At 46.8% G+C, this 13941-nt stretch overlaps 1 protein-coding gene across 2 annotated transcripts in view; it reads left to right on the top strand.

Moving 5' to 3' along the window:
• Positions 1 to 13941, top strand: part of NSF (N-ethylmaleimide sensitive factor, vesicle fusing ATPase) — a 93878-nt gene that overhangs the window by 12104 nt on the left and 67833 nt on the right. For both annotated transcript variants that reach the window (XM_038763496.1, XM_038763495.1), the window contains exon 2: positions 1185 to 1270. In XM_038763496.1, coding sequence (XP_038619424.1) covers positions 1185 to 1270 — 86 coding nt within the window. The remainder of the gene's footprint in view (positions 1 to 1184; positions 1271 to 13941) is intronic.

Below are 13941 nucleotides of genomic sequence, written 5' to 3'. Positions count from 1 at the left end.
CATATAGAGACAGTCCCTACCCAACAGTGGGCGCACACAGTAAGCACTCAATAAATACGATTGAATGAATGAATCCCCCCGCCCTACCTCCTTCCCCTCCCCACAGCACCTGTATATATGTATATATGTTTGTACATACTTATTACTCTATTTTATTTGTACATATTTATTCTATTTATTTTAGTTTGTTAATATGTTTTGTAGTGTATATGTTCGTACAGATTGATTACTCTATTTTGCTCGTACATATTGACTATTCTATTTATTTTATTTTGTTAGTATGTTTTGTTTTGTCGTCCGTCTCCCCCTTCTAGACTGTGAGCCCGCTATTGGGTAGGGACCGTCTCGAGCTGTTGCCAACTTGTACTTCCCAAGCGCTTAGTACAGTGCTCTGCACATAGTAAGCGCTCAATAAATACGATTGAATGAATGAATGAATTACTCTATTTTGCTCGTACATATTGACTATTCTATTTATTTTATTTTGTTAATATGTTTTGTTTTGTCGTCCGTCTCCCCCTTCTAGACTGTGATCCCGCTATTGGGTAGGGACCACCTCTAGATGTTGCCAACTTGTACTTCCCAAGCACTTAGTACAGTGCTCTGCACATAGTAAGCGCTCAATAAATACAATTGAATGAATGAATGAATCTATAAATCTGTTTATTTATAATGATGCTACTGATGCCTGTTTACCTGTTTCGACATCCGTCTCCCCCCTTCTAGATTGTGAGCCTGTTGTGTGCGGAGATTGTCTCTATTTGTTGCTGAATCGTACTTCCCAAGCGCTCAGTATAGTACTCTGCACACAGTAAGCGCTCAATAAACACGACTGAATGAATGAAAGGATCGTGTCTACTACCTCAGTTGTACTGTGCTCTCCCAAGTGTTTAGTACAGCACTCTGCCCTCAGTAAGTGCTCAATAAATGCTATTAATGGATTGATTACAGTGTTCTCCATGCAGTAGGCATGTACAACTACGTGTATTAAAGACACCTATGGGAGTTTAAATGGATGAAAATACTTCTAAAGAGAAAGTGACTACATTATACTTTTACTGCATTTTCTAGGATTAGGTTAACTCTTCTTAAACTCCCAGAACTCACTGGCAGAGTTTTCAGAGTCTTGTGTCTGACCCCTTTTTTTTTTCCTCTCCTTTCTCTTGCTTTTTTTACCCGGTTAGTCCATGCAAGCGGCAAGATGCCCAACAGATGAACTGTCCTTGAGCAACTGTGCCGTGGTGAATGAAAAGGACTTCCAGGCATTCCAGTGAGTATCTGATATTACCGTATATTTTCTTTACCTTGGAGAACCGGGCCTCTCTCGGGGGCGGCTCCGTTACTCACCGTTTTGGCCAGATGTCTCGATGAGGGAAGGGAGAGGATTGGGAAGAGTCAAAGTAGGTGGAAAGAACTCAAACGTCTTGCCCTGCCTCACCTTGATGCTGTTCTATTTATTTTCTTTTGTTAATATGTTCGGTTTTGTCCTCCGCCTCCCCCTTCTAGACTGTGAGCCCACTGTTGGGTAGGGACCGTCTCTATATGTTGTAGTCCAGTGCTCTGCACACAGTAAGTGCTCAATAAATACGATTGGTTGATTGATTGATGCTCTTCTTCAACAGCCCAGCCATCACACTTTGCTCCTCTAATGCCAACCTACTTACTGTACCTCGATCTCATCTCTCTCACCACCACCGTCTCGCCCGCGTCCTGCCTCTGGCCTGAAACACTCTCCCTCCCTAAATCCGACAGACAATTCCTCGCCCCACCTTCAAAGCCTAACTGAAGGCCCGTCTCCTCCAGGAGGGCTTCCCTAAGTAGGCCCTCAGTTTCCTCTTCTCCCGCTCCCTTCTGTGTCACCCTTGCTATAGGATTTGTACCCTTTATTCACACGTCCCTCAGCACTTATGTACATATATGTTGCCAACTTGTACTTCCCAAGCGCTTAGTACAGTGCTCTGCGCACAGTAAGCGCTCAATAAATACGACTGATTGAAATACGATTGATTGATATTCGCAGTTTATTTATTTATATTAATGTCTGTATCCCCCCCTCTTGACTGTTAGCTTGTTGTGGGCAGGGAACCTTTCTATTATCTCTGTTATATGGTGCTGTCAAGTGCTTAGTACCATGTTCTGCACACAGTAAGTCCTCAATAAATACCATGGATTGATTGATTGAGGAAATTAGAGAAGCAGCGTGGCCTATGGGGAAGAGTCGGAGGATCCGTGTTCCCATCCCGGCTCTGCCCGGTGCCTACCGTGTGACTTTAGGGAAGTCACTTCATTTTTCTGGGCCTCAGTTCCATCGTCTGTGAAATGGAGATTAATGCTTGGGAGCCTCATGTGGGACATGGGCTTTGTCCCGTCTGATTATCTTGTATCTGCTCCAGCGTTCAGTGAAGTGAAGCGCTTAACAAGTACCATTAAAAAAAAAAAGCATTTGTGCTTTGAGTTTCTGTAGTTTCCCTAGCTCCAGTGTTCAGTGATGTGAAGCGCTTAACAAATACCATTAAAAAAAGAAAAGCATTTGTGCTTTGAGTTTCTGTAGTTTCCCTAGCTCCAGCGTTCAGTGATGTGAAGCGCTTAAAAAATACCATTAAAAAAAGAAAAGCATTTGTGCTTTGGGTTTCTGTAGTTTCCCTAGCCCACCCTGGTTCTTCCAGCTCTGGTGGGGAGGATCCCCGGGTGCCAATTTGACTTCCACCACCCTCCCCAACTTCAAAAGCCTTCTGAAATCTCATGTCCTCCAGGAGGCCTTTCTCGATTAATTTCTGTCCTCCCCACCCTTTTTCTCCCACTTCAGCATTTTGGCACCCTGTATGCACTCTAATCCATCAGTCAGTTGTATTTATTCCGGTCTTACTGTGTACTGAGCACTGTATTAAGCACTTGGGGAGCACAATAGAAGAGTCGGTGGGCGCGTTCCCTGCCCACAAGGAGCTTACAGTCTAGAGCGGGAGACAGACTTTAATATATTTAAATAAGGACTGTGTACATAAGTGTTGGGGGGCTGAATATATATAAATAAATAAGGACTCTGTACATAAGTGCCGTGGGGCTGAGTGATAGGTGAGTAAAGTGCGAGGGCGATGCAGAAGCGAGTGGGAGAAGAGTAAATGAGGCCTTAGTCAGGGAAGGCCTCTTGGAGGAGATTTGCCTTCAGTAAGGCATGGAGGTGAATATATCTGTCAGATATGAAGAGGAAGGGCGTCGCGGGCAAGATGTGGGCGAGAGGTAGGAGGTGAGATAGATGAGATGGAGGTACAGTGAGTAGGTTGGCCTGCGGGCTTGGTTCTAGAAGGAGAGTAGTGAGGTGAAGTAGGAGCGGGCAAGGTGATCGAGTGCTTTAAAGCTGATGGTAAGGAGTTTTTGTCTGATGCGGAGGTGGAAGGGCAACCACTGGAGGTTTTTGAGGAGTGGAGAGACTTGGACCAAACGGTTTTGTAGAAAAATGATCGGGACAGCAGAGTGAAGTATGGACTGGAATAAGGAGAGACAGGAGGCAGGGAGGTCAACAGGGAGGTTGATGAGGAAATCAAGGCGGGATAGGGTAAGTGCTTTGATTAACGTGGTAGTGGTTTATATGGAGAAGTACAAATTTTAGCAAGGTAGAACTGACAAGATTTGATGACAGATTGAATATGTCTTCTAGACTGTGAGCCCACTTTTGGGTAGGGACCGTCTCTATATGTTGCCAACTTGGACTTCCCAAGCGCTTAATACAGTGCTCTGCACACGGTAAGCGCTCAATAAGTACGATTGAATGAATATGTGGGTTAAATGAGAGAGAAGAGTTGGGGATAATGCCTAGGTTATGGGCTTGTGAGACAGGGAGGATGGGTGGTGGTGCCGTCTCCAGTAGATGGGAAAGTCATGGGGAGGACAGGGTTTGGGTGGGAAGATAAGGAGGTCTGTTTTGGACATGCTGAGTTTGAGGTGTTGGAGGGACATCCAGTTAGAGCTGTCCTGAAGGCAGGAAGAATTATGAGACTGCAGAGGAGGAGAGAGATCAGAGCCGGAGACGTAGATTTGGGAATCAGCCGCGTACAGGCGATAGCTGAAGTCGTGGGAGTGGATGAGTTCTCCAAGGGAGTGGGTGTAGATGGAGAATAAAAGGGGATCCAGAAGTGAGCCCTGAGGGACTCCCACAGTTAAGGGGTGGGTGGCAGAGGAGGAGCCCGTGAGAGACTGAGAATGAGCGGCCAGAGAGGTAGGAGGAAAACCAGGGGAGGACGGTGTCGGCGAAGCCGAGGTTGGGTAGTGTTTCCCGGAGGAGGTGGAGCTGAAAGGTGGAGGAGGATTAGGATTGTGAGGCCTGTGGTGGCTCAGAGGGAAAGTAACAGCCTCGAAAGGTTGGAGGCCTGGGTTCTAATCCCCCCTCTGGTGTGAGAGTTGAAAAAAAATTGTAAATACCTAGGAGGGTTCAGAATAGATCACCTAAGAGTGCTGAGATAAAATTTTTCATTCTACCTTGTCAGTACTCTCTAAAATTGATTAATTGATCCCTATCATTCTTAATCACCGGTGCTAATGCAATCGTTGTTGTTAACGTTACCGTTTGTAATCGACCAAGGTATTGTTTCTGTCATCATTGTTGCTGTAAGCGCTTAGTACAGTGCTCTGCACATAGTAAGCGCTCAATAAATGCGATTGGTGATGATTGAGTAGAGGCCATTGGATTTGGGAAGAAAGGAGATCGTCGGTGACCTCTGAGAGTTAGGTTTCCGTGGCGTGAAGGGGGCGGGGTCCAGATTGGAGGGGGTCAAGGAGAGAGTTGGAGGAGAGGAAGTTGAGGCAGCAGGTGTCGGCGAGGGGACTCGCTCAGGGAGTTTGGAGAGGAATTCTAGGAGGAAGGTGGGGCGATAACCGGAGGGAGCAGCGAGGTCGAGGGAGGGTTTTCGTGGGATCGGGGAGACACGGGCATGTTTGAAAGCAGTGGGGAAAAAGGCATTGGGGGGGTGAACTGTTGAAGATGGCAGTCAAGGAGGGACAGAGAGAGGGGGGCAAGCACTTTGATAAGGTGCGACGGGATGGGGTGGGAGTGCGGGTGGAGGGAGTGTATTTTGAGAGGACTTCAGTCCAGCCCCTGAGTGTTCATGTGCCTATTTTACATCACCACACACTTAAATGCGAAATGGAGGATGATTAGGATTGAGTTTTAGATTGTGAGCCCACTTTTGGGTAGGGACCGTCTCTATATGCTGCCAACTTGTACTTCCCAAGCACTTAGTACGGTGCTCTGCACACAGTAAGCGCTCAATAAATACGATTGATTGATTGATTGAGTAGAGGCCATTGGATTTGGGAAGAAAGGAGATCATCGGTGACCGAGGGGGACAAGCACTTTGATAAGGTGCGACGGGATGGGGTGGGAGTGCGGGTGGAGGGAGTGTATTTTGAGAGGACTTCAGTCCAGCCCCCGAGTGCTCACGTACCCATTTTACCTCACCACACACTTCAATGCGAAATTCCCTTTTCTTTCTTCAGTTGGTAATTGCTTTTGAAGCCGCTGTCCCACCGCTCGATTGCAAACTCCTTGAGGGCAGGGATCACGTCTGATTCCGTTGCAGTCTCCCGAGTGCGTAGCACGGTGCTCTGCGCACAGTTGGCACTCAGGGAGTACGATGGATTGATTGGAAATGGTTCCGAGTGGCTATGGATTGCTAATAATATCAGTAGTATATATGTGTATGTATAGGTATACCTATATGTAGGTATATCTATACATATATATATATAGATATACCCATATATATAGATATAGACATATCTATTTATAGACATACCTATATATAGATATACCTATATATATAGATATAGATATAGATAGATATATAGATATACCTATATATATAGATACCTATAGATATAGATAGATAAAGATATATAGATATACCTATATATACACATATATATATAGATATACCCATAGATATACCTATATATAGATATAGATATACCTAGGTATATCTATATCTATATGGGCATATCTATCTATATAGATATAGGTATATCTATATCTATATATGTAGGTATATCTATATATAGAGATATATACCTATAGATATAGATATACCTATATATCCATCTGTATGTAGATATAGATATACCTATATATATCTATATCTATATCTATCTATCTATATATATATGTATACACCTGTATATATGTTTGTACATATTTATTACTCTATTTTATTTGTACATATTTATTCTATTTATCTTATTTTGTTAATATGTTTTGTTCTCTGTCTCCCCCTTCTAGACTGTGAGCCCACTGTTGGGTAGGGACCGTCTCTAGGTGTTGCCAACTTGGACTTCCCAAGCGCTTAGTACAGTGCTCTGCACACAGTAAGCGCTCAATAAATACGAATGAATGAATGAATAGTGGTGCTTAGGGCGTGCCGTGTAAGCACTGGCATAGATAGATTGAAGATAATCAGATTCGACGTGGTGGTTGTCTGTAGCTGCGGATAATGCCACTTATCATTTCAAGCTCGCTGCCTTCTGATTTCCTTCTGATTTCCTTCCTCAGATTGTTTTGTGTTTTTAGGTTATTGGATCAGTGGTTCATTAACGTTGCACAGAGATCTTAATTATAACTTCAAAGTTCATCATTACTTAAGATTTTCTGGGTGCAGAAGTAGTCGTAGCGTGGCCTTTTGGGAGTTAGAGATCCTGGGTCCTTATCCCAGTTCCGCAACTTGCCTGCCGCATACCCTTCGGGAAGTCGCTTCACTTTTCTGGGCCTCAGTTTCCTCATCTAGAAAATGGGGATTGAATACCTGTGATCCCTTCCCTTTCGACTGAGAGGAGAACCAGGAGAGGACGGAGTCAGTGAAGCCAAGGTCGGATAACTTATCAAGGAGAAGGGGATGGTCCACAGTGTCAAAAGCAGCCGATACGTCGAGGAGGAATAGGATGGAGTAGGAGCCGTGTGGACCGGACTGCGTAATAATAATGACATTTATTAAGCACTTACTATGTGCAGAGCACTGTTCTAAGCGCTGGCGAGGCTGCAAGGTGACCAGGTTGTCCCACGGGGGTGGCTCACAGTCTTCATCCCCATTTTACAGATGAGGTAACTGAGGCACAGAGAAGTGAAGTGACTTGCCCAAAGTCACACAGCTGACAGTTGGTGGAGCCGGGATTCGAACCCATGACCTCTGACTCTTCTCACTGAGCCACGCTGCTTCTGTAACGTTACTATTTTATATCCACCCCAGTGCTTGGTACAATGCTTGATACATAGGGAGCACTAAACCATCGGAGCAATAAGTAGAAGTAATAGTGTTTATTTGGGGGGTGGGGCAGTTCATTCAATCATTCAGTCGCATTGAGCGCTCACTGTGTGCAAAGCACTGTACTGAGCGCCTGGGAGAGTACATTATAACAACAGACACATTCCTGCCCACAGTGAGCTCACCGTCTAGAGGGGGAGGCAGACATTAATATAAATAAATAAATAGATTAAATAGATAACTAACGCTCAGCGCATCACACCCCACCTAGCCTCCATACCCAATCATCATCATCATCAATCGTATTTATTGAGCGCTTACTGTGTGCAGAGCACTGTACTAAGCGCTTGGGAAGTCCAAGTTGGCAACATATAGAGACAGTCCCTACCCACCAGTGGGCTCGCAGTCTAAAAGCCCGCTCTTGATTACCAAATAAATGCTTTCAACGCCACCCTCTCAACTCCCTCGCTCCCCTACCCCTTGGTCGCTCCCGACCCACTAACCCACAGCCCCGGACCGTCCGCCTCCCTCGCTGTTCCGCTCGAGCCGCTGCCGGCGGAAAGCTAAATATCAGGCCCACGTTGTCCACTTGAAGTTTGGCCTTTCTCGCCTTAACTCCGCCCGGCAGAACTATATCTCTTCCCTTACGGGCACCCGTGACCATCACCCTCGCCAGCTGTTCCAGACATTTAACTCCCTCCTCAGGCCCCCTGTCCCTCCCCTTCCCCATCTCTCACCCCCCAATGATCTGACCATCTACTTTATTAAGAAAATTAATGCCATCAGGTGCAAGCGCCCCCAGATCACCCCGCCCCCGCCGCAATGCCCCCCCTCGGCCCCCGCTTCAACTTTCCCATCCTTCCCAGCAGTATCTCCAGAGGCGATCTCCTGCCTCCTCTCAAGTGCCGCTGCCTCCACATGAGCGTTGGACCCCATTCCTTTTCACCTCATAAAAACTCTCTTCCCTCCTTAACTACCATCTTCAACCGCTCACTCTCCAGTGGCTTCTTCCCCACTGCCTTCAAACATGCCCACGTCTCCCCCATCCTGAAAAAAAGCCCTCCCTTGACCCCCACACAGTTCTTGCCTCTTCTCCCTCCTACCTTTCCTCTCCAAACTCCTTGAGTGAGTCATGTATGCTCGTTGCCTTGAATTCCTCTCTTCCAACGCTCTTCTGGACCCCCTCCCATCTGGCTTCCGCCCCCTTCGCTCCACTGAAACCACCGACCTCCTTCTTGCCAGATCCAACGGCTCCGACTCCATCCTATTCCTCCTCGACCTTTCAGCTGCTTTTGACGTTGTGGACCATCCCCTTCTCCTTGATAAGTTATCCAACCTTGGCTTCGCTGACTCCGTCCCCTCCGGGTTCTCCTCTTACCTCTCTGGCCGTTCACTCTCAGTCTCCTTCGCCGGCTCCTTCTCCCCCTCCCACCCCATTGAGAAGCAGCGTGGCTCAGTGGAAAGAGCCCGGGCTTTGGAGTCGGAGGTCATGGGTTCAAATCCCCACTTGTCAGCTGTGTGACTGTGGGCAAGTCACTGCTCTGGGCCTCAGTTCCCTCATCTGTCAAATGGGGGTGAAGACTGTGAGCCCCCCGTGGGACAACTTGATCACCTTGTCCCCAGCGCTTAAACGGTGCTTTGCTCATAGTAAGCGCTTAATAAATGCCATTATTGTTATTATTATTATTATTATTATCCCCCAATTGTAGGGTTCCTCAAGGTTCAGTTCTTGATCCCCTTCTGCTTTCCATCTACACTCACTCCCTTGGAGAACTCATTCACTCCCACGGCTTCAACTACCATCTCTGTCATCATCATCAATCGTATTTATTGAGCGCTTACTGTGTGCAGAGCACTGTACTAAGCGCTTGGGAAGTACAAGTTGGCAACATATAGAGCCAGTCCCCACCCAACAGTGGGCTCACAGTCTGAAAGGGGGAGACAGAGAACAAAACCAAACATACTAACAAAATAAAATAAATAGAATAGATATGTACAAGCAAAATAAATAAATAAGTAATGCGGATGCCACCCAAGTCTATTATTCTCCCCTCTTCTCTCTCCCTCCCTCCAGGCTCACATCTCCTCCTGCCCTCAGGACACCTCTACTTGCATATATCCTCCCGCCACCTCATATAACTCTATTTATTCCGCTGGTATCGGCACCCGTCTAATATCCTCCCGCCACCTCATATATTCTATTTATTCCTCTGGTATCGGCACCCGTCTGCTTGTTCTGTTTTGTTGCCTGTCTCCCCCGTCTAGACGGTGAGCCCGTTGTTGGGTAGGGACCGTCTCTCTGTATTTCCCAAGCGCTTAGTACAGTGCTCTGCACACAGTAAGCGCTCAGTAAATACGATTGAATGAATTCATTCAGCCATTCTGAATGACTGAATGAATGAACGGAGGAGATGTGCTTTTAATAAGGCTCTGGAGGGGAAGAGTGATCGTCTGTTGGATCCAAACGGGGAGGGTGTCCCAGGCCGGAGGCAGGAAGTGGGCAAGGGGGCTGGTGGCGAGATAAATGCGATTGAGGCACAGCAGAGTAGGTTGGTGTCAGAGGAACGTAGTGTGCGGCCGGAGTTGCCGCAAAATAGGAGGGGGTGAGGAGATCGAGTGCTTTACCGTTGGTGGTAAAGAGTTTCTATCTGATGGGCAACCACTGGAGGTTTTTGAGGAGTCGGGAGGTGCGGACGGGGTGGTTTTGTAGAAAGATGACCCTGGCAGCAGAGTGGCGTATGGACTGGAGCGGCGAGAGACAGGAGCTGCCGGACCGAGGTTGGGAAGTGGTCGGGTTCTGAAACTGAAGCTCGGTCCTGGGGCTGCTCCCTTGCCCAGCCTCAGGAGGAAAAAATAAAAAAACAAAACACTCTGCGGCCTGGGCGTCTTCCAGGGGAAACTCCGGTTGGTAAAAAGCAAAGCTGAGGAATGGAGTATTCTGGGTGGGCTTTTCTTCCATGGTGTCTTGTTTGTCAATCAATCGATCGTATTTATTGAGCGCTTACTGTGTGCGGAGCACCGTACTAAGCGCTTGGGAAGTCCAAGTTGGCGACATATAGAGACGGTCCCTACCCAACGGTGGGCTCACGGTCTAGAAGGGGGAGACAGACAACAAAACCATCGCTTAACATCCTTCAAGTTCTGCCAGTGGCGCAAATATTTTTCTTTTCTATTAACTTAAACTCGACGAGCCCGATGGACGGCTTCAGTTCTCTCGGTCCCTAGTGTCTTTATGGCATTTTAGTGTCCGTCTTCCCTGGGAGACTGGAAACTCCTTGAGGGCAAGGATTGTGTCTTTTCCCTCTTTTGTACTCTCCCAAGTGCGTAGTCCCCTCTCTTGGTCACACCTGGAGAGTTTCCAGTCCTCTACCAGCCTCAAACAGCATGGCTCACTGGAAAGAGCCCAGGCTTTGGAATCAGAGGACGTGAGTTCGAATCCCAGCTCCACCACATGTTTGCTGCGTGACCTTGGGCAAGTCACTTAACTTCTCTGAGCCGTCGAGCCTGAGCCGAGCCGTCGAGCCATCGTCGAGCCTGAGTAGTGCACTGCACAGAGAAGCAGCGTGGTTCAGTGGAAAGAGCCTGGGCTTTGGAGTCAGAGGTCATGGGTTCAAATCCCGGCTCCTCCAGTTGGTAGCCGGGTGACTTTGGGCAAGTCACTTCACTTCTCCGGGCCTCGTTACCTCGTCTGTAAAATAGGGATTAAGACTGTGAGCCCCCCATGGGACAACCTGATCACCGTGTATCCCCCCCCGTGCTTAGAACAGTGCTCTGCACCTAGTAAGCACTTAACAAATACCATCATTGTTATTATTATAGTAAGCGCTTAACAAATACCATTATTATTATTATTATAGTAAGCGTTTAACAAACGCCATCATTATTATTATTATTATTTGGGAGGGAGAGCCAAGCGGAGGCCTACCCATTCCCTTCCCACCTTGGGCGGTGGCTAGCGAGTTGGAAAGCCATCTGCTCCAAGTCAAAATTCCCTCGTGCGGGAATTCAAATCGCGGCTCCACCAGTTGGCAGCCGGGTGACTTTGGGCAAGTCACTTCACTTCTCCGGGCCTCAGTTACCTCGTCTGTAAAATGGGGATGAAGACTGTGAGCCCCCCGTGGGACAACCTGATCACCGTGTATCCCCCCCCCCCCGTGCTTAGAACAGCGCTCTGCACCTAGTAAGCACTTAACAAATACCATCATTATTATTATTATAGTAAGCGCTTAACAAATACCATTATTATTATTATAATAGAAAGCGTTTAACAAACGCCATCATTACTATTATTATAGTAAGCGCTTAACAAGCGCCATCATTATTATTATTATAGTAAGCGCTTAACAAACGCCATCATTATTATTATTATTATTCGGGAGGGAGAGTCAAGCGGAGGCCTACCCATTCCCTTCCCACCTTGGGCGGTGGCTAACGAGTTGGAAAGCCATCTGCTCCAAGTCAAAATTCCCTCGTGCGGGAATTCAAATCCCGGCTCCACCAGTTGGCAGCCGGGTGACTTTGGGCAAGTCACTGCACTTCTCCAGGCCTCAGTTACCTCGTCTGTAAAATGGGGATGAAGACTGTGAGCCCCCCGTGGGACAACCTGATCACCGTGTATCCCCCCCCCCCGTGCTTAGAACAGTGCTCTGCACCTAGTAAGCACTTAACAAATACCATCATTATTATTATTATAGTAAGTGCTTAACAAATACCATTATTATTATTATAATAGAAAGCGTTTAACAAACGCCATCATTACTATTATTATAGTAAGCGCTTAACAAGCGCCATCATTATTATTATTATAGTAAGCGCTTAACAAACGCCATCATTATTATTATTATTATTATTATTCGGGAGGGAGAGTCAAGCGGAGGCCTACCCGTTCCCTTCCCACCTTGGGCGGTGGCTAGCGAGTTGGAAAGCCATCTGCTCCAAGTCAAAATTCCCTCGTGCGGGGCGGCAGCAGCACGGATGAGAGTCGAGGGTGGAGGCTCGAGGGGACTGCGGAAAAAGGCCAGGTTAAACCACTGCCGTATTTTTACCAAGAAAACCCTATAGATACACCATCAGGACGATTAAAGACGGAGGCGGGGAGTTCTGAGAGAGACGCGTCCGCGGCGGCGTCGCGTCGGGTCAGAGACGACCCGACGGCCTAAGAAAAGACAAGCGCTTAGTACGGCGGCGCCCAGCCCGCAGTAGGAGCTCAGTGAATTCAGTTTGATGAATTCTGTTTATTTTGTTAGTATGTTCGGTTCTGTTCTCTGCCTCCCCCTTTTAGACTGTGAGCCCACTGTTGGGTAGGGACCGTCTCTATATGTTGCCAATTTGTACTTCCCAAGCGCTTAGTACAGTGCTCTGCACAGCGCTCAATAAATACGATTGATGATGATGATGCGGACGAGGGACTTGGTCGATGCAAGGAGGCGGTTACCTTCCGGTGACTCAGTGGTTCCTCGTATTCTCCTCGACATCGGTGAAATTGTCGTCGTTTCCCTGTGCGGCAAATTAAATCCGATGGCTTACTAGGCCCGTGTTTGGTTGCCTAAAGCGGAGCGTGATGCAGTTGTAAGCGCTTGTAGCTGGGAATTTATTTGTAATTTTAAAGAGTTGGAAACAGTAAGGATGCTTTCCCCTTTCATAATATATTTTTATAGGCAATATTTATTCTATTTATTTTACTTCGTTAATATGTTTTGTTGTCTGTCTCCCCCCCTCCTTCCCCTCTGCATCCCCCCCGCCTTACCGTAGTACAAGCGCTTAGTCCAGTGCTCTGCACACAGTAAGCACTCAATAAATACGATTGATTGATTGATTACCTCCTTCCCTTCCCCACAGCACCTGTTTATGTTTGTACGTATTTATTACTCTGTTTTACTTGTACGTATCTGTTCTATTTATTTTATTTTGTTAATATGCTTTGTTTTGTTCTCTGTCTCCCCCTTCTAGACTGTGAGCCCACTGTTGGGTAGGGACCGTCTCTATATGTTGCCAATTTGTACTTCCCAAGCGCTTAGTACAGTGCTCTGCACATAGTAAGCGCTCAATAAATACGATTGATGATGATGATGATGATGATGAGGACGGGGGACTTGGTCGATGCAAGGAGGCGGTTACCTTCTGGTGACTCAGTGGTTCCTCGTATTCTCCTCGACATCGGTGAAATTGTCGTCGTTTCCCTTTGCGGCAAATTAAATCCGATGGCTTACTAGGCCCGTGTTTGGTTGCCTAAAGCGGAGCGTAATGCAGTTGTAAGAGCTTGTAGCAGGGAATTTATTTGTAATTTTAAAGAGCTGGAAACAGTAAGGATGCTTTCCCCTTTCATAATATATTTTTATAGGCAATATTTATTCTATTTATTTTACTTCGTTAATATGTTTTGTTGTCTGTCTCCCCCCCTCCTTCCCCTCTGCATCCCCCCCGCCTTACCTTAGTACAAGCGTTTAGTCCAGTGCTCTGCACACAGTAAGCGCTCAATAAATACGATTGATTGATTACCTCCTTCCCTTCCCCACAGCACCTGTATGTGTTTGTACGGATTTATTACTCTATTTATTTTACTTGTCCGTATCTGTTCTATTTATTTTATATTGTTAATATGTTTGGTTTTGTTCTCTGTCTCCCCCTTCTAGACTGTGAGCCCACTGTTGGGTAGGGACCGTCTCTAGATGTTGCCAACTTGGACTTCCCAAGCGCT

The sequence above is a fragment of the Tachyglossus aculeatus genome, chromosome 21, assembly GCF_015852505.1.
Source record: "Tachyglossus aculeatus isolate mTacAcu1 chromosome 21, mTacAcu1.pri, whole genome shotgun sequence".
NCBI lineage: Eukaryota > Metazoa > Chordata > Mammalia > Monotremata > Tachyglossidae > Tachyglossus > Tachyglossus aculeatus.
Note: the sequence above shows the minus strand (reverse complement) of the source record. Positions and strands in the feature narration are given on the sequence as shown.